The sequence below is a fragment of the Geotrypetes seraphini genome, chromosome 8 (genome assembly GCF_902459505.1).
Source record: "Geotrypetes seraphini chromosome 8, aGeoSer1.1, whole genome shotgun sequence".
Lineage (NCBI taxonomy): Eukaryota > Metazoa > Chordata > Amphibia > Gymnophiona > Dermophiidae > Geotrypetes > Geotrypetes seraphini.
Genome location: NC_047091.1, coordinates 161,473,753 through 161,497,245, shown reverse-complemented (window position 1 = coordinate 161,497,245; position 23,493 = coordinate 161,473,753). Strand labels below are relative to the sequence as shown.

The 23,493-nt window shown below is 48.0% G+C and overlaps 1 protein-coding gene across 6 annotated transcripts in view; it reads left to right on the top strand.

Moving 5' to 3' along the window:
* The window catches only part of TMEM116 (transmembrane protein 116), a 104,738-nt gene that overhangs the window by 60,504 nt on the left and 20,741 nt on the right, over nucleotides 1–23,493 (top strand). For all 6 annotated transcript variants that reach the window (XM_033956842.1, XM_033956839.1, XM_033956841.1 and 3 more), the window contains 3 exons: nucleotides 5,294–5,386; nucleotides 20,435–20,484; nucleotides 21,104–21,187. In XM_033956842.1, the coding sequence (XP_033812733.1) occupies nucleotides 5,294–5,386; nucleotides 20,435–20,484; nucleotides 21,104–21,187 (227 nt within the window). The remainder of the gene's footprint in view (nucleotides 1–5,293; nucleotides 5,387–20,434; nucleotides 20,485–21,103; nucleotides 21,188–23,493) is intronic.

Below are 23,493 nucleotides of genomic sequence, written 5' to 3'. Positions count from 1 at the left end.
CCTGTCTTCACTTTCTCTCCTACATCCATCTCTGACTTTAACCTTATCTTTCAGTTTTCCTCCATTTATTTTTCTGCATCTCTATCTGCTTCTATTTCTCCAGTTGTTTGTTTTTTGGGATTTTTTTGTTTTTTGCTAACTCCTCCCTTCCAGCATCTTCTCTTTCTCTCTCTTCCCCCTTTATTTTCAGTCTTCTAACCAGTATCTGTCTTGCTCCCTCCATCCAGCATATCCTCTCCCCTCTTTCCTCCAACACCTCATCTCTCTCTCCGCCCATCACCTTTTACTCCTTGCTTCTTCCAATGGAGTCGCGAGACAGGCCTGACATATAAGGCTGGAAGCCGATTCCTCCCGGAAGCAGTCCTCCATGTTGTTTGCCGGCCGCTGGAAGGAGGGGGGAGCGATGAGTACATCTGGATTGTGAGCAGCCCTGCCTTCGGTCCTGTCTCGGTCCCACTAAACCGGCTGGCAATAACGAAGCCAGACATCACGGGGGCTTTCCCTCTTGCTAAATCGCTATAGGCTTTGCCGGTCTCGATCCCGCCCCTCAAAATCAGGAAATAACTTCAGAGATGGGCAGGATCGAGACCGGCAGAGCCTTTAGCAATTTGGCAAAAGGGAAGAACCCATGGCATCTGGCTTTGTTATTGGCAGCCGGTTTAACAGGGACAGTACCGAAGGCAGGACTGGTGAGGAGCAGAGGCCGGAGTCGGGCAAAGGAGGAGACTTATGTTTGAGGGACGGCAGGACTCCGCGTTTACTCCCTCTGTGACGGTTCGTCTTCTGCCAGTGACCTAGTAAGCGCGCATGCGCACTCGTGCGGCCACATCCAGACAGAAAAGGGATCAGGGAACACGCGTCGCGAGTGCGCATGCACGGGCTAGCATTTTATTATTTAAGATACCTTTTTATGCATCCATATGGCTATCATTTTATTTCCCGCTGTTCCTCTTGAGGTTTGGACCCAGGACCTCTCAGCACATACACAAAAGACGGCTTTTAAACACAAAAGATTACATTCACATTTGGGAGCCAATCTGACATTCCGGGGGGACTCGTCAGCTCATCAGATTACAAACCACAATTGCTGAGTGTTCTAAAAATATAGTAAAAAATCCCCTCAGACAATTGGAAATGAAGGCTTGAAGAAACCACTTCCCACTGAGCTAGAAGGAGGAAGACAGACAATGGAATTTTTTTGGAATATCTCTCCGTTTTGGAGATTTTAAAAATTTGTATTTTTTAAAAAATATGCCTGTGCATGAATCAAGATGAAATGAAATCCTCAGGCAAACATATATATTTTTTTTTGCCAAGTTTGGCTTTTTCTTGTAAGATCATTCTGAAAATGAAAAAGTAAATCCATACCTTGGTCGTTGTAGCCTATGTTAGCTAGACACACATTTTAGAATAAGCCACGATGATGATTCCAAGTTCTGTCCAACAGTGTTACTACTACTACTGCTATTAATTATTCCTATAGCCCTACTTGATGTACGCAGCACCACTGTACAGAGTCACAAAGAAGAAGACAGTCCCTGCTCGAAAGAGCTTACAACCTAACCAGACAAGACAGACAAACAGGATGGATACAGTTAAGGGGAACGGTTGATCAGCTGGCTGGGTTGGAGAGTAGAGGGGAATACAGGACAATCAAGCCATTGTGACATCATTGATGAGGTTGGCTCTTATTGGTGGAATGAGGCATTATGACATCACAATCTCGGCTCTGCTTCCCAAAAACTGAAACTCTTCACACTACTACTACAATGAATTATTTCTATAGCGCTACCAGATGTACGCAGTGCTGCACTGAGTCACACAGAAGACCGTCTCTGCTCAAAAGAGCTTACAATCTATATAGACAAGATAGACAAGCAGGATGTCATGGATACAGTTAAGGGGAACGGTTAATCAGCTGGCTGGGTTAGAGGGCAAAGCAGCAGAGTTAAGGATTGAAGACTATATCAAAAAGGTGGGTTTCCAGTCTGCTTTTAATACAAGGGAAGGGAAGGGGCTTGATGGACAAACTCAGATAATATATTATATTGTATTAACCCCTTCATGTTACTGTAGGACCAGCTGCCATTCAGGAGGCTGCTTTCAACAATCTGCAAAGAATCCATTGGCCATTTCTGGAAAGGAACATTTGTCCATTATCACGTTCCAGCTATTGTGTTTTGGCTCTTTTATGTTTGTGAGAAAATGTAACCCAGTGGTCACAGCGCTCTATAAATCAAGGAAGCCAGGGTTCAAAGCTTGGGTTCTCCCACTGATGCTGCAGGTCAATTTCTTTCTTCTTCCCTGTTGTTTTAGGTATCCACTGGTAAGCTCTTTGGGGAATGAGCCTTAAAAAAAAAACCTGCCTGGAATTAAACTTTAAAAAGCCATCTATAAAATCAACATATAACATTGGTCAAGAAGCATTTTGCTACTGGAGTTCAGTTACCTGTACCTTAACAAGGGCCACATGTTGACTCTAAATCTGAAAACATCCTGTTTTTAAGTTATGTGTCAGCTTGTGTTTACCGTATTTTCACGCAAATAACGCGCACCCGTATAAAACGCGCACACGGGTATAGCGCGCAGAAATCACGATGATATGTACAAAAACTTTGGTATACCGCGCTCACGGGTATACCGCGCATGCTGCCCGACGCTCCTTTCGCCCGCCCTGACTTTCCGTGCGCTGTCCCGACTCTCCGTTCACCCCCCCTGACTTCCGTGCACTGTCCCCCCTTGAAGGTCTGTCCCCATCCTGAAAGCCTGATGCCCCCCCCCGACGTCCGATACATCCCTCCCCCCGAAGGACCGCCGACTCCCCAACAATATCGGGCCAGGAGGGAGCCCAAATCCTCCTGGCCACGGCGACCCCCTAACCCCACCCCGCACTATATTACGGGCAGAAGGGATCCCAGGCCCTCCTACCCTCACACGCAAACCCCCGTCCCCCCAACGACCGCCCCCCCCCAGCCGACCCGCGACCCCCCTGGCGACCCCCACGACCCCCCCACCCCCCTTCCCCGTACCTTTGGTAGTTGGGCCAGAAGGGAACCAAACCCTCCTGGCCACGGCGACCCCCTAACCCCACCCCGCACTACATTACGGGCAGGAGGGATCCCAGGCCCTCCTGCCCTCGACGCAAACCCCCCCCCCCCCAACGCCCGCCCCCCCCCAAGAACCTCCGACCGCCCCCCCCAGCCGACCCGCGACCCCCCTGGCGACCCCCACGACCCCCCCCCCCCCCTTCCCCGTACCTTTGGTAGTTGGCCGGACAGACGGGAGCCAAACCCGCCTGTCCGGCAGGCAGCCAACGAAGGAATGAGGCCGGATTGGCCCATCCATCCTAAAGCTCCGCCTACTGGTGGGGCCTAAGGCGCGTGGGCCAATCAGAATAGGCCCTGGAGCCTTAGGTCCCACCTGGGGGCGCGGCCTGAGGCACATGGGCCCAACCCGACCATGTGCCTCAGGCCGCGCCCCCAGGTGGGACCTAAGGCTCCAGGGCCTATTCTGATTGGCCCACGCGCCTTAGGCCCCACCAGTAGGCGGAGCTTTAGGATGGATGGGCCAATCCGGCCTCATTCCTTCGTTGGCTGCCTGCCGGACAGGCGGGTTTGGCTCCCGTCTGTCCGGCCAACTACCAAAGGTACGGGGAAGGGGGGTGGGGGGGTCGTGGGGGTCGCCAGGGGGATCGCGGGTCGGCTAGGGGGCGGTCGGAGGTTCTTGGGGGGGGGGCGGTCGTTGGGGGGGGGGGGGGTTTGCGTCGAGGGCAGGAGGGCCTGGGATCCCTCCTGCCCGTAATGTAGTGCGGGGTGGGGTTAGGGGGTCGCCGTGGCCAGGAGGGTTTGGGCTCCCTTCTGGCCCGATATTGTCGGGAAGTCGGCAGTCCTGCCGGGGGGGGGGGGGGATGTATCGGACGTCGGGGAGTCGACCGGGCAAGAGGGCTTGGGCTCCCTCTTGCTCCGATCGTGGATGCGGGTGCGGGTGGGAGCGCGTGCAAGCGGTCGTTCGGGGTGGGGGTGCGAGCGGTCCTGCTGGGGGGGTGAATCGGGCGTCGGGCGGGGTGGGAACTATGTTTTAAAACTTTTGTATACCGCGCTCACGCATATAACGCGCGAGGGGTATGCGCGGTAGGTAAAAACGCGTATAACGCGCGCGTTATATGCGTGAAAATACGGTATATCATTTTCGTCAATAACGCCACCGTGAAACGTTGGTATTTTACTGTTTCTGTAACACAATATTGCATTATAGAACAGCTCATCAATCACATATACCAGTAATTTGAAAGTTTATGCTAAAAAGTGATTGTGCTGCTTTTTCTACCTGTGAATTTTTATATTTTGTTTGTTTTTTGTCTAAAATATTATAATTATGAACAAACGAGGTTGTGTTAACCAGCCTGATAATTTCTGTTATGTCTGTGGACAATTTACTGCACAATCAGCACCTAAGAAGTACGTTTGGTTTCGAGAAAAGTGAATCCAAAATCAAAGAAGGTGTTTTTGTTCGACCCGAAATCCATTAACTGATCCTTTGATGATGGGTTCAAACAGAAGCTGGACCTAGCTGAATCAGCAGCATGGGAAGCATTCATGCCGGTTGTTCAGAATTTTCTTGGTACTCACAGATCGGAGAATTATGCTGAGCTTGTGGAGAACACGCTGACAGCATATCAGCTAATGGGGGCCAGAATGTCCCTTAAAATGCACTTCATACATTCTCACCCAATCTTGGTGATGTCAGCGATGAGCATGGGGAAAGATTTCATCAAGATATCGAGGTGATGGAAAGCAGATATCGGGGAAAGTTCAATGCCAATATGATGGGAGACTATTGAAACCTGACGTGCTAGCTGAATTTCAATTACAGATCTGAAATCGGCATCATGAAGGGGTCGTTTTACTAAGGTGCGCCCACTGATTTAGTGCACCCTAACTGATTTAGTGTGAATTGATTTAGCGTGCACTAAATGCTTGGGTGCCCATAGAATATAATGGGCGCCTTAACATTTAGCGTGTGTTAATCTTTAACGTGCGCTAAATCAATTAGCATGCGCTAAATCAGTTAGCACACCTTAGTAAAGGGATCCCTAAATTAACTAAGAACACGTCTTAAGTTCGCGGTAGCAAAGAAAAACTTTTTTTTGTTGTTGACCAGTCTAATTTATCTCATCTTAAGTGAATACTAATGAACACTGAATACACAGTAAAATCATTATGACACTTCAGTAAAACAACAGAGGTTATTATCATTTTCGGATGTAACAATAGAAAATGTGTTTCTTTTTCAGCTATTGTATGTCGCCTCCTTTTTTTACACGGTAAACTTTGTGTGGCACCTTTACATCGATCTCAAGGGGAAAATGTACAGCATGTCACCCTGGGTGAGTAAAGCTCTTCGTCTACCCGACCTCGAATAAAAGAGGCAAACATATGGAATGCAGTTATATTATGGGTAATTCTGGTCACTCTATCTCAAAATAGACAAAGCAGAATTGGAAAAGGTACAGAGAAGGGAATAGGAGGGAAGGCTGGAGAGGCTGGGGCTCTTTAGAGAAAAAAAATGGCTGATGGTAGCTATCATAGAGGTCTATAAAATCCTCGGTGGAGTAGAACAGGTAAAACGCAAGTCAATTGTTTACTCTTCCAGAAAACACAAAGACTAAGGGGCACACCTTGAAGCTACACAGTAATGTATTTAAAACAAATGAAACTCATTGCCAGAGGATGTGGAACTGGGCTCAGAAAAAAAAAAACTTTGATCCCAGAAGTTTCTTCAGAGCTTTTCTAAATCCAGTCACAGTAACTGTTTTCTCCCAGAAGTCCCTCATATCTGTACTCTTCTCCTCTACCGCCAACTCCAGACTCCGTCCCTTCTTTCTTGCCGCGCCAGAAGCCTGGGACAGGCTGCGAGAGTCAATACGTCATGCTCCGTCTCTAGCAGTATTCGAATCCAAGCTAAAAGCCCACTTCTTTGAAGCCGCTTTCAACGCTTAACTCTAACTCACTGTCAGATACCCATCGTATCATTCCTTCTGCTAGAAACTCCCCAACCCTAAGATGGCCTGTCTATCCAAATTTTAGATTGTAAGCTCTTCTGAGCAGGGACCATCTATTGAATGTTAAATGAACAGCGCTGCATACACCTTTCAGCACTCTAGAAATGATAAATAATAATGGTGGTAGTAAGGTAGACCTGGGGAAAGCTACCTTTTATTCCTGGGCATTGGCTTAGCGAGGGTGAGAGGCGTCCCCCCATGCCCTCTTCTCCATTCCCCCACCCACATCTGCTCCTTCCCTGTCCTCTCCTACTGCTCGCGTGCCCCTTCCCTTCCCCTCCCCCAACCTGCTGCTTGCACCAGCATCAGCTTTTCCTCTGACATCACTTCCTAGGGCGCGGGTCTAGAAAGTGACATCGGAGAAGAAGAGCCGAAGCTGGCGAGAGCAGCAGGTTGAGATTGCTGCTCGGGCCACGAACGTCAAAAAGGTACGAGGGAAGGGAAGCAGTGTGCGTGCGTGTTAGTGGAGGTGGGTGTGGAAGGAAGGGGCAGAGAGTAGGATGGATTCTGGCGCTCCTACCAAGAGGGCACACGGACCGAACCACCCCTCCTTACTATGTCACTGTTCCTAGTGGTAGTAATCCTGCTGCTCTGGGATTCTGCCAGTCCTTCGCCTAAAAGCTGGATTCTATAACCGGTGTCTGTCAAAAAAAACACCGGTTACAGAATCCCCCCCCCCCCTCCACAATGATCCGGGCAGGAGGGAGCCCAAGCCCTCCTGCCCTGTCGAAACCACGACCACACCGACAACATTGGGGCAAGAGGGAGCCCAAGCCCTCTTGCCCCACGATCCCCAACCCCCCCCCCCCGCCAAGTCCAATGGGGCCAGAAGGGAGCCCAAGCCCTCCTGGCCCAGCGATCTCCATCTTCCCTCCCCCCCACACGATCCGGCCAAGAAGGAGCCCAAGCTCTCCTGGGCCGGGGACACCCTCTAACCCCCATCCCCCACTAAAATGCGGGCAGGAGGGATCCCAGGTCCTCCTGCACTCGACACAACCCCCCACTGACTGCCCCCCCAAACCTCCGATCGCCCCCCCGCCGACCCGCTACCCCCCCCCCCCCCGCCGACCCCACGACTCCACCCCACCCCCAATCTCACCCTCATGCCTTGAAATCGTTGGTCGAATGGACGGTAGTTGTGACTGGACTGGCCACTGTTGGAAACAGGATCCTGGGCTAGATGGACCTTTGGTCTGAGCAAGAATCAATTCTTATGTCCTTAGGACCATTCCTTTCATAAGGACATAACATAAGAATATACTGGGTTATTCCAATGGTCCATCTAGCCCAGCATCCTGCTTTCACAGTAATCAATCCAGGTCACAAGTATGTGGCAGAAACCAAAATAATAGCAATATTCCAAGCTACTGATCCCAAGGCAAGCAGTGGCTTCCCCCACATCTGTCTCAATTGCAAACTGTAGACTTTTCCTCCAGGAACCTATAAAAACTTTTTTAAACCCATCTACTTTAACTGCTGTCACCACAACCTCTATCAACGAGTTTCATAGCTTAAGAAGGTCTATCAAGCCTAGTATCCTGTTTCCAACAGTTGCCAATCCAGGTCCCAAGTACCTTGCTAGATCCCAAGTAATAAAACAGATTTTTTTTGCTGCTTATCCTAAGAATAAGCAGTGGATTTCCCCCCAAGCCATCTCAATAATGTCCTATGGACTTCCCTTTTAGGAATTTATCCAAACCTTTTTAAAACCCTGCTAAGCAAACTGATTTCACTATTCAACTATTTTTTGCGTGAAAAATATATTTCCTCCTATTGGTTTTAAAAGTATTTCCCTGTAACTTCATTGAGCATCCTCTAGTCTTTGTAATTTTGGATTGAGTAAAAAAAAAAATTTTGATTCACTTGTACCTGTTCTACACCCTAACCTCTTTAGTCTTTCCTCATACGAGAGGAGTTTCATCCCCTTTATCATCTTGGTCACTCTTCTTTGAACCTTTTCTAATCTAATCTAATCTAATCCTTAGGTTTGTATACCGCATCATCTCCACGTTCATAGAGCTCGACGCGGTTTACAGTAGGAGAAATAGGAAGGAGCTACAACAGAGGGTTAGAGGAAGAAGTGTGAAGAAAATTTAGAGGACTTGGGATGCCAAGATATAAGAGTTTCCTTGATTCCTAAGTTGGAGGGAGACTTGCATTTTTTGAGAAAAGCTAGGTTTTCAGATGTATGCGGAAAACTTGGAGAGAGCTCAAGTTCCGAAGAGGGGAGGTAAGGTTGTTCCAGAGCTCAGTGATTTTGAAGTGGAGGGAGGTCCCTAGCTTTTCTAATTCTGCATTATCTTTTTTGAGATATGGCGACCAGAATGGAATGCAATACTCAGGGTGAGGTCTCACCATGGATACAGAGGCATTATAATATCTGTAGGCTTGCTAACCATCCCTTTTTTAATAACTCCTAGCATCATGTTTGCTTTCTTGGCCACGGCTTCACATTGGGCGGAAGGTTTCATTGTACTGTTTACAATGATACTTAGATTTTTTTTCTTGGGTGCAAACCTAGCATCTGGTAATTATGATTTGGATTATTCTTCCCAATATGTGTCACTTTGCATTTGGCCTCATTAAATTTCATTATAAACACGTCTCTTTTCTGACTTGTGATGGGCGAGCAGCAAATTGTGCAAAGATTAATTATTGTCAAAGTCCATTTTATCTTCCTTCTGCTTCTGAAAGCACTTTTGTACCACTATACTTGATTATAGGTTGTCTGAAGCCAGTGGCAAAGCAGAGGGGGTGGGGGGGGGTTCGCCCTAGATTCCGTCTTGCTAAGGGCGCCATACCCCTCCTCCTTTCCGCCCGCTCCCCCCACTCCTCTCCTTGTTGCTCGCACATGCCCCTTGCCTTTCCCCGTACATTTTTTACATTCCCGGCGTGAGGTTGCTGCCCTCGTCGGCATTGTTGCATTCTCTGATGTCACTTCCAGGACCCGTGCCTAGGAAATGATGTCAAAGGGCAAGCCGACATAGGCATGCTTTTCACACCAGAGAAGGTTAAAAAGGGAAGGAGGCACACGCGCAACAGGGGGGCGGAGGAGGGGTGCCACTGCCCCAGGCACCAGTAACCCTTACTATGCCATTGTCTGAAGCTGCTGTCCATCTTCCTATGCTCCTGCCCCGTGCAGATCACTCATCCAAAATGGCTGCTGTGAGTTCCTGTAATCTCTCGAGACTACAACGGGAACTCACGGCAGCCATTTTGGATGACTGATCTGTATGGGGCAGGAGCGTAGGAAGATTGCTAGACCACCAGATAAGGTCCGGGATGCCAGGAGGGAGGCGAGAGTGGGTCAGAGTCGGCCCAAAAGTTATTCACGAATTTTCAATATTTGCGGGCCGGCTCTGCCCCTAACCCCCATGAATATTGAGGGAGGAGTGTAATTTTAAATAAATTTTTTAAAAAAATTTCCCATATTCAAAAGCTTAATTGCCGGCAATGAAGGAGTCTCATGACACATCACTGGCAGCCTGAAGCACCTCGTAATTTAGACTTGTTCTTCTTCTTCTATCCTGGGGCCTTTCTTAAAAACAATCCTATACAGTGGGGGTGTCCAACCTTTTGGCTTTCCTGGGCCGCATTGGCCGAAAAAAAATGTTTCTGGGGCCGCGCAAATGCTGCAGCAAGACAGAGGAGGGAGCGGGCAAGATGGTAAACACCCGGGGGCAGCAGAGGAAAACACTGCATCGCCCAAAATACTTCACGGGGCCGCAGCTGGACACCCCTGCAACAGAGTAATCCATCACAGGCCTTTTTCTCCTGTTGTTTGGTGAGAATTGCTGAAAATTGCATCTTCTCATTAACCCTCCTCTTTTACAAAGCCGTAGTGTGGATTTTAGCGCCGGCTAAGAATCCCTATGAGCGTCGGAGCTTTTACCACTACGGATGGCAGTAAAAACCACGCTATGGTTTTGTAAAAAGGGGGGTGGGGGGGGGGGTAACTCACTAAAGACAGTTTTCTTAGAATGTAAGTCACAAATGTTAACCCTGAGTTTTCCAGTTCCACACTACCAATGGAAAAACAGGAGTTAAAAAGAAAAGAATAATAAAAGTAATTCATATTTTGGTGTCATTTGAGTCGGGTTGAGATGGCTGAAACAAAAGTAAGAATGAAAAAATGAACAACCAAAGGTTACAAAAATCAAAACAAAATCATAAAACTGTAGATGTAAGCCTGGAAAAATATGCTCTTCTGAAGGATATGTAAGGTGATATGGGCTGTGTGAACTGTTGGGATACAGCTTTATTATTACAAGCACTTTATGGTTTATCTGATTCTCTGCGAAACAAGCTTGTCAGAATCAGAATGAGTCTAAAACAAGTTGCCTGACATTATCAAGATAAGTGGTTTTTCCACTTTTGATATTATTTATATACTAGTCTTTAAGCCCGTTACATTAACAGGTGCTAGAATAGATGTGTCTGTCTGTCTTTCTTTCTTTCTCTCTCTCTCTCCTTGGCCGCTGTATTTCTTTCTTTTTGCACTCAGACCCAACAATTGTTCCTTTCTATTCCCTCCCTCCTTCCTTCCTATGTCCTTACTGCCCCCAGTGCCTCCTTCCATGTCCTTAGTGCCCCTAGTGCCTCCTTCCATATCCTTAGTGCCCTTCTCATGTCCTTAGTGCCCCAGTGCCTCCTTCTTATGTCCTTAGTGCCCCTTCCCATGTCCTTAGTGCCCCAGTGCCCCCTTCCTATGTCCTTAGTGCCCCTTCCCATGTCCTTAAGTGTCCCCAGTGCCCCCTTCCTATGTCCTTAGTGCCCCTTCCCATGTCCTTAGTGCCCCCAGTACTCCTTCCTATGTCCTCCCTCACTGCCTTCCAGCCTTTGTCCCACCCCCCTCCCCCCGAAGCTAGCCAGCCTACCTCCCTCCCTCTCTGCCACGCTAAAGCCAGCCTGCCTGCATGACTCCTTCCCTCCAGCGCCAAAAGCCGATGCCTGCCCCCCCCCCCCTTTACCGGCCCCTGCAATTGCTACCTACCTACTGTCTGTGCCAGCGGTCAGCCGCCACTGCCGGCTGCCGACACTAAGACCGCCACACGCTAGCGATAGGGGAAACGTCAGAAACCGCTGAGATAAAGGAAACCACCGCGCTTCTTCTACGTTGCTGTGGAAACATGCTACACATGTCGGAAACAGCCGCTCCTACTGCGCATGCGGCGCCACAGATTACGGATGCATGAATTTCCCACTGGCGCATGTCCGCTGAGGCTTTTATTATATCTGTTTATCAATGCAAGTTTGCACAGCATGATTTTTGCACAGTAATTAAGGGTGGTGGAGGATGGTCAGTGATTGAAACTGATGTCCACATTAGCTGAATGGCCAGTGGGCTGGCAGGTGAAAATGGACACATGATCTGAGGCTTTCCTCCTTCTACAAGAGACAATTGACATATGTGTCCAGTCTTACATCTACAGTTTTATGATTTTGTTTTGATTTTTGAAATAAAAAGAAGCCTGTTTGATCTCAGTCTGAAAACCAAACAAAAACTGCAGACAATGTCCACGATGCAGGCAAGAATTTATTGTACCAAAGTTAAAATGCAGTAATAAAAAACCTTTTTACCAACCAAGAGACCCAACACAGTCCGTGTTTCAGACAGCATGCCTTTGTCAGGGGTCCATGGTAAATAATGTACCGCAAAAAATGAAGGTACAGTGGAACCTTGGTTTATGAGCATAATTCGTTCCAGAAACATGCTCGTAAACCAAATTGCTCGTATATCAAAGCAAGTTTCCCCATAGGAAGTAAGGGAAACTGCTTTGATTGGTTCCACCTCTTCCCCCCCCCCCCCCACGAGCCTACCGGCGCTGCTCCATTCTCCCCCCTTTGAGGAATCCGACGCTGTTCCATACCCCTTCCCGCAATCCAGCTTCCCCCCCCTGCGAACCGGCATCCCCCCCCGCTCGCGTTGCCCCCCCCTCCACCGCGATCCTACTTTCCCCCCTCCCGAGCAGTCAATGACACCCTTTACCCGACTTGGCACGAGTGCCGGTGCCCGAAGATCCTCCCTCTTCTGGCGTGGCTGGGCAATGCATCGGAGATCCTCCTTCTTCTGGGCTGGGCTGGGCTGGACTGGCTTTGAGCATTTGCGCATGCTCAAAGCCTTCTGGTCTCGCTCTCAATCTCGGAGAGAGCGAGACCAGAAGGCTTTGAGCATGCGCAAATGCTCAAAGCCAGTCCAGCCCAGCCCAGCCCAGAAGAAGGAGGATCTCCGATGCACCGCCCAGCCCAGGCCGCGCCAGAAGAGGGAGGATCTTCGGGCACCGGCACTGGTGCCAAGTCGGGTAAAGGGTGTCATTGACTGCTCGGGGGGGGGGGGAAGTAGGATCGCGTTGGAGGGGGGGCAATGAGAGCAGGGGGGATGCCGGATCACGGGGGGGGGCACTCGTATAGCGAGGCAAGCTCAGTTTACGAGGCACCAAGTTTGCAAATGTTTTGCTCGTCTTGCAAAACACTCACAAACTGGTGCACTTGTAAACCGAGGTACCACTGTAACAACAAATGCTTTTGAGTGATTTGGTTTTTGGCAGCAGCTCTTGGTGTAATACACAGGCATTTGTTGTTATCTTCATTTTTTGCAGTACATTGTATACCTTATTTACCATGGACCCCTGACGAAGGCGTATTGTCCGAAACACGGACCGTGTTGGGTCTCTTGGTTGGTAAAAAGGTTTTTATATTACTGCATTTTAACTTTGGTACAATAAATTCTTGCCTGCATCGTGTACATTGTCTGCAGTTTTTGTTTGGTTTTTCTGCAGATTTAGTTGGATTTCTTTTTTCTTTTTTTTAATTTTTGTTGATCTCAGTCTGAGCCAGCAACCTGCTGGGTGGGTGTGAAATCTTTTTCCTCCCTTCCTTCCTTCCTGTGCTTAGTTGAAGGTTTTAGGGATGCCAGGGGAATGGCTTTCTATACAGGGAAAGGGCTAGTGATTATGTTTTATGCAAGTGGTTTTTTTAGGGGGAGGGGTTGTTAAATCCCCCACACTCATCAAATATATTTTGCCTGAATGAAACATCTTCTGTGCAAAATGTAGCCCTTTCTGTGCCAGGATATCACAGATGTAATAGGATCAGCCCTTCAGCTGAAGCAGAATTTGATCTGACACTTCAGAATTTCGGATCAGAAAGTCTCGTCAGAGACTGTGGTACGTAGACGCTCTCTTTACCCACTTCCTGGAGCCCTGCACATCGCAGGCACCTGTCGACTGTTGAGTCTGGGGAACTTGCAAACTTTCCAGTCTTGCAGTTTCACTGGTAGTTAGACACAGCTGCTTTGTACCGGCCCAGGGTCTGGTTGGTTTTCCTTAACAGCTGCTAAATGGAGTATTTGGTCTCGATTAAAGTTTCTCCTATAACAAAACTCAAGGATTAAAACTGTGTACAGATAGGAGACTGGTTAGCTCCAAATAATTGTATGGTAGTATTTTGTTTGGTTTCTTTTCATTAAATATTTACTTTAGCTGACTAAGTTAATTCTGAGTAATCTTTGGAACAGTCCCTGGAACATGTACTGTTTTTTTTTTTCAATTTTCCCTTAATGAAAGGGCTACGAAACTGCTGCTCAAAGCCCACAGACCCATCTGGTTTTTAAGCAGGGCTGATTTCTTCATTGCACACAATAGCGAAGTAAGGGGGGGGCAGAGGGGGTGCTCCGCCCCTGGCGCCGTCTTGGTGGGAGCCCCAGTACCCGTCCTCCTGTCTGCCCCCTCCGCTCTTTCCCTGCCCCCCTGAAAGAGCCCGCTGCTAGGCCCCTTCACTGACCTCTCGTCTAAATAACCACGCAACACGCCGTATGCCTTAGAATAACGCTGAAATTTTATTTTTACAGTATAGTACTCGTAGCAAATAATCAGCATATAAAGTAATCATAAAGAAGCTTCCAGTAAATAATCACAGAGCACACAGGAGAGAAACTTACAACATGGCAGAGTGCCAGCCAATCTGTCACCCGGTGACCCGCCAAGCTGCGCCAACAGTTGCGTGCAGGGACGAATACGTGCCGCCTGGAGTCGCTCTGACCGTTCCCGTTAGCGCTGTGCAGGGGGGTGAGGGGAACCCCTCATTACACTGAGAAATACTCACGCTCATGCTCAGGGGAGTGCTGGGGGGAGACCCCCACTCTCCTTTCAGACACCGGCTCTTCCACTCTGAGGAGTGGGGAGGGGGGAACCCACCCCCCCCCTCAACGTGAGCACAAGTATTTCTCAGTATAGTGGGTGGTTCCCCTCCACACTCCCTTCACAGTGCTAACGGGAACGGTCAGAGCGGCTTCAGGCAGCGGCGCGCATTCGTCCCTGTGAACAATTGTCAGCGCAGCTTTGTCGGAGCGCTTTTGTCCTGTGCTCAAACGTCAGCGTACCCTATCACCCACTACCGCACGTGCGTGCTCCTTCCCTTCCCCTGTACCTCTTAAATATTCCTGGCAGCGCTTGCCAGCGTCGGCTCTTCCTCTGACATCCTGGACCCGCACCTAGGAAGTGACATCAGAGGAAGAGCCAATGTTGGCGCGAGCAGCAGGTTGGGGGTTGCTGCTTGCGATGGGAACATTAAAGAGGCACGGGGAAAGGGAAGGGGTGTACATGCCTAGCAGGAGGGGGCAGGGAAGGAGCGGATGGGGAGATGCAGAGAAGAGGTGGGGGAGGTGCGTCGCTCACCATCGCTTCTAATGGGCAGCAAAAAACACTGTCGTCAAAGGCGAAATAGCAGATCCTTACACAGTGGCGGCCACCAGAATGGAACGCAATACTCAAGGCATATGGAGGCGTTAAAACATTCTTGGCCTTGTTTTGCCACCCCCTTTCCTAAACTAAACTAAACTAAACCTTAAGTTTGTATACCGCATCATCTCCATAAAGATAGAGCTCGGCACAGTTTACAGGTAAATTCAATAAATGAGGGAAGGACATAATAAGAAATTAGAGGTTATGAAGAGGATAGCTAGCTTTACATTTTAAATAGATAGCTTTACGTTTTGGAGAAAAGCCAGGTTTTCAGATGCTTTCGGAATAATTGGAATGAGCCTAGGTTCCGCAGGGAGGTTGTTCCAAAGCTCAGTGAATTTGAAGAAAAGGGATTTCCCCAATTGATCTGCATACATGACGCCTTTTAACGAGGGGAAAGATAATTTGAGTTTGTGGGCGGATCTGATAGTGTCAGGTCTCGAAGAATTCCAGGATAGTGGAATTAGGGGAGGAAGAATGCCATGAAGGATCTTGAATATTAGGCAGGTACATTTAAAGTGAATCCTAGAAATCACTGGACGCCAGTGAAGTTTTGACAGAAGCGGGGAAACAGGGTCGAATTTGCTTTTTGCGAAGATCAACCTAACCGCAGTGTTCTGAATCCGCTGAAGTCTTTGAAGATTTTTCTTGGTTAGACTTAGATAGATGGAATTACAATAGTCTTTCCTAATAATTCCTAGCATCTTGTTTGCTTTTTTGGCCACCACCACACATTGGGCGAAAGGGAGGCAGTGGCATGGTAAGTGAGGAGCAAGGGAGGCGGTCCGCCCTGGGTGCCATGTTGGTGAGGACGCCGGCACCCCCCACCTCTTCCCCCCTCTTCCCTTCCCCCATATCTCTAGTTAATGTTGTTCACGGTGGTCAGCAACACACTCTTCGTGAACCCCGTCGGCTCCCCCGCTGACATCACTTCTGGGTGCTGTGCATAAGAAGTGACATCAGAGGAAGAGCTGATGGGGTGGCAAAGAGCATATTATTGACAACTTCAATTAGAGGTACAAGGGAAGGGGGGGTGCGTACGGCAGGCGGGGTTGGGAAGGAGCCGGGAGGCAGAGATGATGGTGGGGGAGGGGTGCCACCACCCCAGGCACCTCTCACCGGTTCCAGCGCGCTGACAATTGAGTGCAGACAATTCGGCGCAAGACACCAGCACGCCGCGGAAAAACTTACTTTTAAAGAGCTCCGAAGCAGAGTGTGGGGGGAAACCCCCCCACACTTTACTTCATACTGTTTGTGCTGCCATTTGGGGGGGGGTTGGGGAGTTGGAACCCTCCATTATAGAGAAAATGGAATCTTTTCCAATTTTTTCGGGAAAAGTTCAGTTTTCTCTATAATGTGGGGGGTTGCACCCCCCCAACGGCAGCACGAACAGTATGAAGTAAAGTGGGGGGGGGGTTTCACCCGCACACCCCCTGTCATAGCTCTTTAAAAGTAAGTTTTCCCGCGGCGCGCTGGTGTCTCACGTGCTTTTGTCCCGTCACCCCCTCACTATGCCACTGCAGAGAGGAGTAGCCTAGTTAGAGCAGTAGGATGACAACCTGGGAAGCCCAGTTCAAATTCTGCTTCTATTCTTTTTTGATCTTAGGCAAGTCACTTTAACCCTTCATTGCCCCAGGCGCAAACTTAGGGGGACTTTTACTAAATCAGATAGCGCGCCTTGGTAAAAGACCCACTTAGATTATAAGCCCTCCGGGAAGACAAACACCCAGTATGCCCAAATGTAACGCACCTTCAGCTACCGTTGAAAACCAGTATAAGCTAAATCTAAAAATAAATAAAATCTTACTGGAGGGTGTCCCTATGTTTTGCTTGCTTTTTCATCCAATAAGTCTTGTTGGTTGCTTAGCACGAGAAACAAAGGGCTCCTTTTACAAAGGCACGCTAGCGTAATACCGCGCGCTAAACCCCCGGCTGCGCTAGCCGCTACCGCCTCTTCTTAAGCAGGCGGTAGTTTTTAGGTCAGCGCGGGGATTAGCGTGTGATGAAAAGTCACGCACGTTAACCCCGCTAATGCAGCTTAATAAAAGGAGCCCAAAGTCTTGTGTGGGAAAACTCTGGAATTATGACATGGTCTACCATCTTATATTAGACTTGCAGGGGTGTCCAACCTGCGGCCCCGTGAAGTATTTTGTGCAGCCCCGGTCAAGGGCGATGCAGTGTTTTCCTCTGCTGCCCCCGGGTGTTTACTGTCTCGCTAGCTCTCTCCTCTTTGCTGCAGCGTTTGCGCGTTTGTGTGGCCCCAGAAACATTTTTTTCAGCCAATGTGGCCCAGAGAAGCCAAAAGGTTGGACACCCTGTATTAGAGGGCTTGATTAATACATACCTTTATTTTATGTACTGATATTATTGCGTGGAGGGGCATAATCAAAACATATGTCTAAGTCCGATTTGGGCGGATGGTGCTAGACGCCCAAAGTCAGAAGTGGGAAAATACCCATTTTCGAAAAATATGTCTAGAATTTTTTTTTTTCTACCCAAAATCATCTATCTGGACGTCCAGGTTATTGTTCGTCCAGACTGCCAGGATGTCTTATCTTTTCGACCATCATTTTGGTCAAGTCCCAAATGCCCAGAACAAGACCATTTGGATGTGGGAGGGGCCAATCTTGTAATGGACTGGCCACCCAGACATGGCAACAGAGTAGTGGGGTACCTTACAGGGCACTGCTGTGAAGTTCACAAAAAGGATGCCACATAAACATCTCACTAAAACTCCCTTATAGGTTATGGTGAGCCCCTCAAAACACTCCCAAAACCCACTATACCCACCTGTCTACAACCCAATTAGCTCTTATGGCTGTGGGTGGCACCTATTTGGCAGTAGAGGAGGATTTTGGTGGGCGCACATGTTCCACCATAAATGTAGTGGTTAGAGTGGCTTATGGACCTGGGTCCTCCTCTCTATGGTTCACTAGCCCACCCTCCAGGCTATTTAAGAGACCTGTGTGCAGCTCTACTAGGCTTTCCTATACCAGGTGCTAAAGTTCTGGAGACAGGTATGTACTTTTTTATTCTGATCTTTGTGGGGGTGTGAGGGGGGTCAGTGAACACTGGGCGAGTGTGTGGGGGGTCTTTACTTTGTCTCTGCAGTAGTTATGTGGTCACTTTGGATACATTTTTAGCATGTATATCTGTTTCTACATTGTCTAACTCACAACGTTTAAGTTTTGTCCAGGATGTCTAGTAAAACATTTGATCATCCCTACAGGACGATTTAGTCTAGGTCAGCCCCCATCCCGTCCTAACTACTCCTCCAGATACGCCCCTTTCAGCTCTGGACACTCAGCGGCATTCAGAGACATAAAAAGTTCCTTGACATGTCCAAAATGTTGGTCTGATTATCGGCACCTTTTAGGTCATCCAGGTGCCAATTTGGGCAGGTTTTTAGACGTGTTTAAGTTTTGATTATGAGCCCCATAATGTTTAACTATAAGATAATTATCTGTCTTAAGTATGATTATTGTTTTCATAGTATTTTGATAGTTTTTTGTTCAACCATAAGATAACGTATTGATATTATTGCTTAGGGGCTCATTTTCAAAAAAGAAACACGTCCAATAGACAGCATAAACCAGCACTAGTCAAAACGGGTGTCAGGTCAAAAGCACGCCGGGACAAAGGCGCGCCCAGACAATTGAGCGCAGCGCGGGGGCATGCGCCGCCGAAAATTACTGTTTTTAGGGCTCCGATGGGAGGGCGTGGGGGGGAACCCCCCCACTTTACTTAATAGAGATTGCGCCGTGTTGTGGGGGCGTTGTGGGGGGTTTGGGGGGTTGTAACCCCCCACATTTTACTGAAAACTTCACTTTTTCCCTGTTTTTAAGGAAAAAGTTAAGTTTACTGTAAAATGTGGACGGTTACAACCTCCCAAACCCTCCATAACGCTGGCGCGATCTCTATTAAGTAAACTGGGGGGGGCTCCCCAACAAAACCCCCCGTCGGATCCCCTAAAAACTGTAATTTTCTTCAGCGCGCACCTCCATCTTGCGCTCAGTTGTCGGCGCGCGCCTTTGTCTTTCGTGGGGTTGTCTATGAACCATCAAAACGTCCAAGTGGGCATTCTCAAAACAGACATTCTAGACATTTTTCGGGAGGGGGGGAGGGGGTTGTCTCCAGTGCGTTCAAATCTTAAGAGGGCGCGTTAGAGGCGTGTTTTGGGTGGGCTTAGGACTTGGACGCTCGTCAGGTATAATCAAACCTTTAACAAAAGGCCCTGGGCTTTTTCTAGACGTTTGGAGCTAGACCTGTTTTAAAAGCGTCTAAATGCTAAAAATGTGCCCAAACTGACCAGATGACCACTGGAGGAAATAAGGCATGACTCTCCCCTTACTCTCCCAATGGTCACCAACCCCCCTCCCACCACCCAAAGATGTTAAAAAAAAACAAAAAACAACCCAGTACATTTTAGCCTGTATTACGAGGGGTGCTGAAAAGTTCTCAGCCCAAGCAGCTTCAGATGTTAACACAGACATTTGAGCCCAGAGAGCAGAGGTTACTGCAGTGAATTTCACATTAAAAGTTCCATATCTTGCTTCTGTTGTATGGTGAGTCCTCAAAAACCTACTGTACCTACATTAAGATGACACCTGCAGGCATAAGGGTTATGGTTGTGGTGTACAGGTAGGTACAGTAAATTTTGGGTGGGTTCACCATACAATTATAGAAGCAAGATATAGTGACATCTGTACTTGGGACTTTTAATGTGAAATTCACTACAGTACTTCTAAGAGGAGCCCCTTTGCTGTGCTCGGCTGTCGGAATAGTGTGCTAAGAGTGCAGGCTGCCCGGAGAAAAACTTGCTTTTGTGCGTTTTTCATGTAGCCATATTTATATTTGAGAATGGCCCAAAAAGATAAGACGTACCAAGGACCAAAATGTCTACATAGGTCATGTAGAAAAAAAAAGAAAAAGATAGACGACTTGCTGTTTTGAAAATGGACATTTTCTCTACAGGATTTCTGGACGTCTTTCCCAAAACTTCCAAACTAAAGGCCTGTTTTACAAAGCCACACTAGCGGCTGCAGCGTGGCAACAGCCCCAAAGCCCTTAAAATCTCTATGGGCTTTGGGGCTTTGTAAAACAGGCCCTAAGGCTTAGACATCCTATCGAAAATGTCCCTCAATATGTTTAACTAGAAGATAATTATCAGTCTTGAGCATGATTTTTGTTTCGATAGTTTTTTTGTTCAACTATAAGATAATCTTTGAATGCAACTCGCTTTGAACTAGAAGGTGGAGCCGTGATATAAGTTCTCAAATTAAATTAAATCAAGCTAGCAAATCTCCATTTTTTTTGGGGGGGGTGATATGGTCTGCAGTGATAAAGAATTAATTTTACAGTGTGAGCTCCTTTTGTGCAAACAAGTCTCCAAAACACATCACAACTGAATCCTTCAGTATGCTCAAAAGAAACTGCCTAAGAAGCAGGGCCTCTATAATCCACCCGTTCTTCCTCAGTGATGTCATAAGTTACTATCTGTGACATCACAGTAGATTCCATGACAGTGAACATCACCACAGACAGATTGTGAGAGAAGACTGACTGAAAAAAAAGAAAAAAAATCTGTATAACTATATGTTTATGATCTACAATATATCTTCAAATGTTACAGGCCACGGAATATGCTTATCGAGTGGGTCGAATCGGGACAATTTTATCAAGGTAAGCAATAATTCTTGCTGCTTTCTTATTGTCTGGAAAAAAGATCCCTAAGAATGATAAAGGTATTAAGCACCTTCCATAGATGGAAGGAAGTGTTCAGCTTAATTAGATCAAATGAGAACAAGATTACACTTCTCCCTCCGTATTCGCTGTGATAGGGGAGTACCAGACCCGCAAATACAGAAAAACTGCAAATAACTTTTTCATATGTTATTTGCTGTTTTCTATTAAAAACCATCGTGAATATGGTGAAAAGCATGAATAACATGATGGGAGACCTGGCCTGTTCCTGAAGGAGAGGCGAAACACAGTGCAGAAAGTGCTGGGAATCACGGATTTTCTCTGTAAACATTTGGAATCAGCGATTTCTCTATGCAAGCTGATGTCATGTGGAGGGGAGGAGCCAGCAAGCTAAAAACCATGAAATCGAAACCGCGATTGCTGAAACCGCGAATACGGAGGGAGAAGTGTATACATTTTAAGTAGGCCAGTTGAACGAAACAGTTGCAAATGTGAAAATCTGAAGACTTGGAATCTTCCATTGCAGAAAGTTGTTGAAATATTACATGGCTGTCAGTGGATGCAGAAATAAAAGTTCTGCTCTTTTGTTCTCCCCCAGTCTGCTACCTTTGGTGCTCGTGATGCCTGTCCTGTCGGTGGGAAATCTCAATGAGTGCTACAGTAGCTGTAGTCAGCGTCACAGGTAAACATTTTGCATTGGGGACAGAGAGCGGTGGGGCTCGTCATGACAAATTTGAACTCTTGTCATCCTGGGGCTCTCCATGGCAGTCACATTTTCTGACTACAGTCAAGAATGCATGCAACAGTCCAGTAAGATTTAGCAAATAATCTAGTTCAGTGGGCCCCAAACCTGTCCTAGGAGACCCCATCTACAGCATAGTGAGGGGAAGAAGGCACCCAAGGCAGTAGCCTAGGGCCGGAATCCAATTGGGTTTTCAGGATTTCCCCAATGAATATGCATTGAAAGCAGTGCATGCAAATAGATCTCATGCATATTCATTGGGGAAATCCTGAAAACCCGATTGGATTCCCGCCCTCGAGGACCAGAGTTGCCCATGTCTGGCCTAGCATTGTGTAGCGAGGGTTTCAAATTTAGCTACGTCAAATCCTGGATGTATGGCCCTGCTCCGTTCCGCCCCCAGCACCACTATGCTCCACCTCCAGCCCCGCCCCCTAGTTCCTCCAGCTCTGCCCCCACAAAGCCTCATCTCTTCTTTCCTGACCTCTGGGTTGCCTCTGGAGGGCCTCCAGCATGCGCTAAATGCGTGTGACATCATCCACATATGTATGTTGAAGACCCTCAAGACGCGGTCGGAGCTCAGGGTTTTCCAAAACCCGGACAAACTGCCAGGATGTCCAGACAGTCCTCTAAAAAGAGGACATGTCTGGGTTTTTCTGGATATCTGGTAATCCTATGTGGAACCCCCCCTACACACACTCTTTCCTGCCACTGCTGCCCCTCCCCCACATTCCTTTCTCACCATGCATGCAGCTTCCTCCCCCCCTCTCCCGGCATATCTCTTCAAATGATTGCCAGTAGCGAGCAGCATCTCTAACCTGCTGCTTGCACAGGCTTCAGAGTTCCCTTTGACATCACTTCCTGGCGGGTGGATGGAGAGGAGGAGAGGTGCTGTCGTCCCTGCCAAGACGGCGCCCGGACAGTCTGCCCTTCCCATCATGCCACTGTCCAAACAATCAGGTTTTCAGGCTATCAACAATGAATGCGCACGACTGAAAACGGCGTGCACTGTCTCTATAGCATACAAATCTATCTTATCAAATAAATATTCATTGTGGGCCAGATTCTGTAACTGGTGCCTAAAAAAAGATGGCGCTTAGAGTTAGGTGCCTATTGCATGTCAATCACACTTAGGCACCCATTACAGAATCGTGCCTAACTTATAACTTAGGTGCCTGTAATGTAGGCCTGGGTTATGGTGTCAGGTCAAAAGCGCGCTGGGACAAAGGCGCGCCCAGACAATTGAGCGCAGCGCACGCCGTTGCGCCGCTCTAAATTACTGTTTTTAGCGCTCCGACGGGGGGCGTGGGGGGCCCCACTTTACTTAATAGACATCGCGCCGCGTTGTGGGGGCGTTGTGGGGGGTTGTAACCACTCATATTTTACTGAAAACTGAACTTTTTCCCTGTTTTTAGGGAAAAAGTTCAGTTTACAGTAAAATGTGGAGGGTTACAACCCCCCATACCCCCCCATAACGCCGGCGCGATGTCTATTAAGTAAACTGGGGGGGTTCCCCAACAAAAACCCCCGTCGAAGCCCCTAAAAACTGTAATTTAGAGCGGCGCGGTGGCGCGCGCTGCACTCAATTGTCGACGCGTGCTTTTGTCTTTCGCGCCGTTGTCTATGAACCCTGGGTTTTAAAGGCCTACTTCATAGGCTCCTAAGTCCTTTAGAGCAGGGGTGTCCAACCTGCGGCCTAGTCAAGTATTTTGTGCGGCCCCGGTCGAGGGCAATGCAGTGTTTTCCTCTCCTGCCCCCGGGTATTTACCGTCTTGCCGGCTCCCTCCTCTGTCTTGCTGCAGCGTTTGCACCTTTGTGCGGCCCCAGAAACATTTTTTTTTTGGCCAATGCGGCCCAGGGAAGCCAAAAGGTTGGACACTCCTGCTTTAGAGGATCGCGCCTTGCAGCACCTAAGTCTTTCTCCACCACTAAATATACCTACTTTGGTGTTACACACTGCGAGACACCATGTGATAGGCGTCTGTCTTTTATAGAATCACGCATAAAAGGACAGGTGTCTATTGCCCAATTAATTTTTCTTTTTTTCAATTATGAGCTTGCTAAAGCTCATTATTGAAGCCAATATATTAATTAACTTTAGGCATCTTTTATAGAATTTTCCCACTGTGGATATGCTGTAAACCCAACTGGCTGGTGTCCCCCAGTTCAGGTTGGCAAGCACTGATCTAGTTAAACTAAACTAAACTAAACCTTAAGTTTATATACCGCATCATCTCCACGGATGTTGT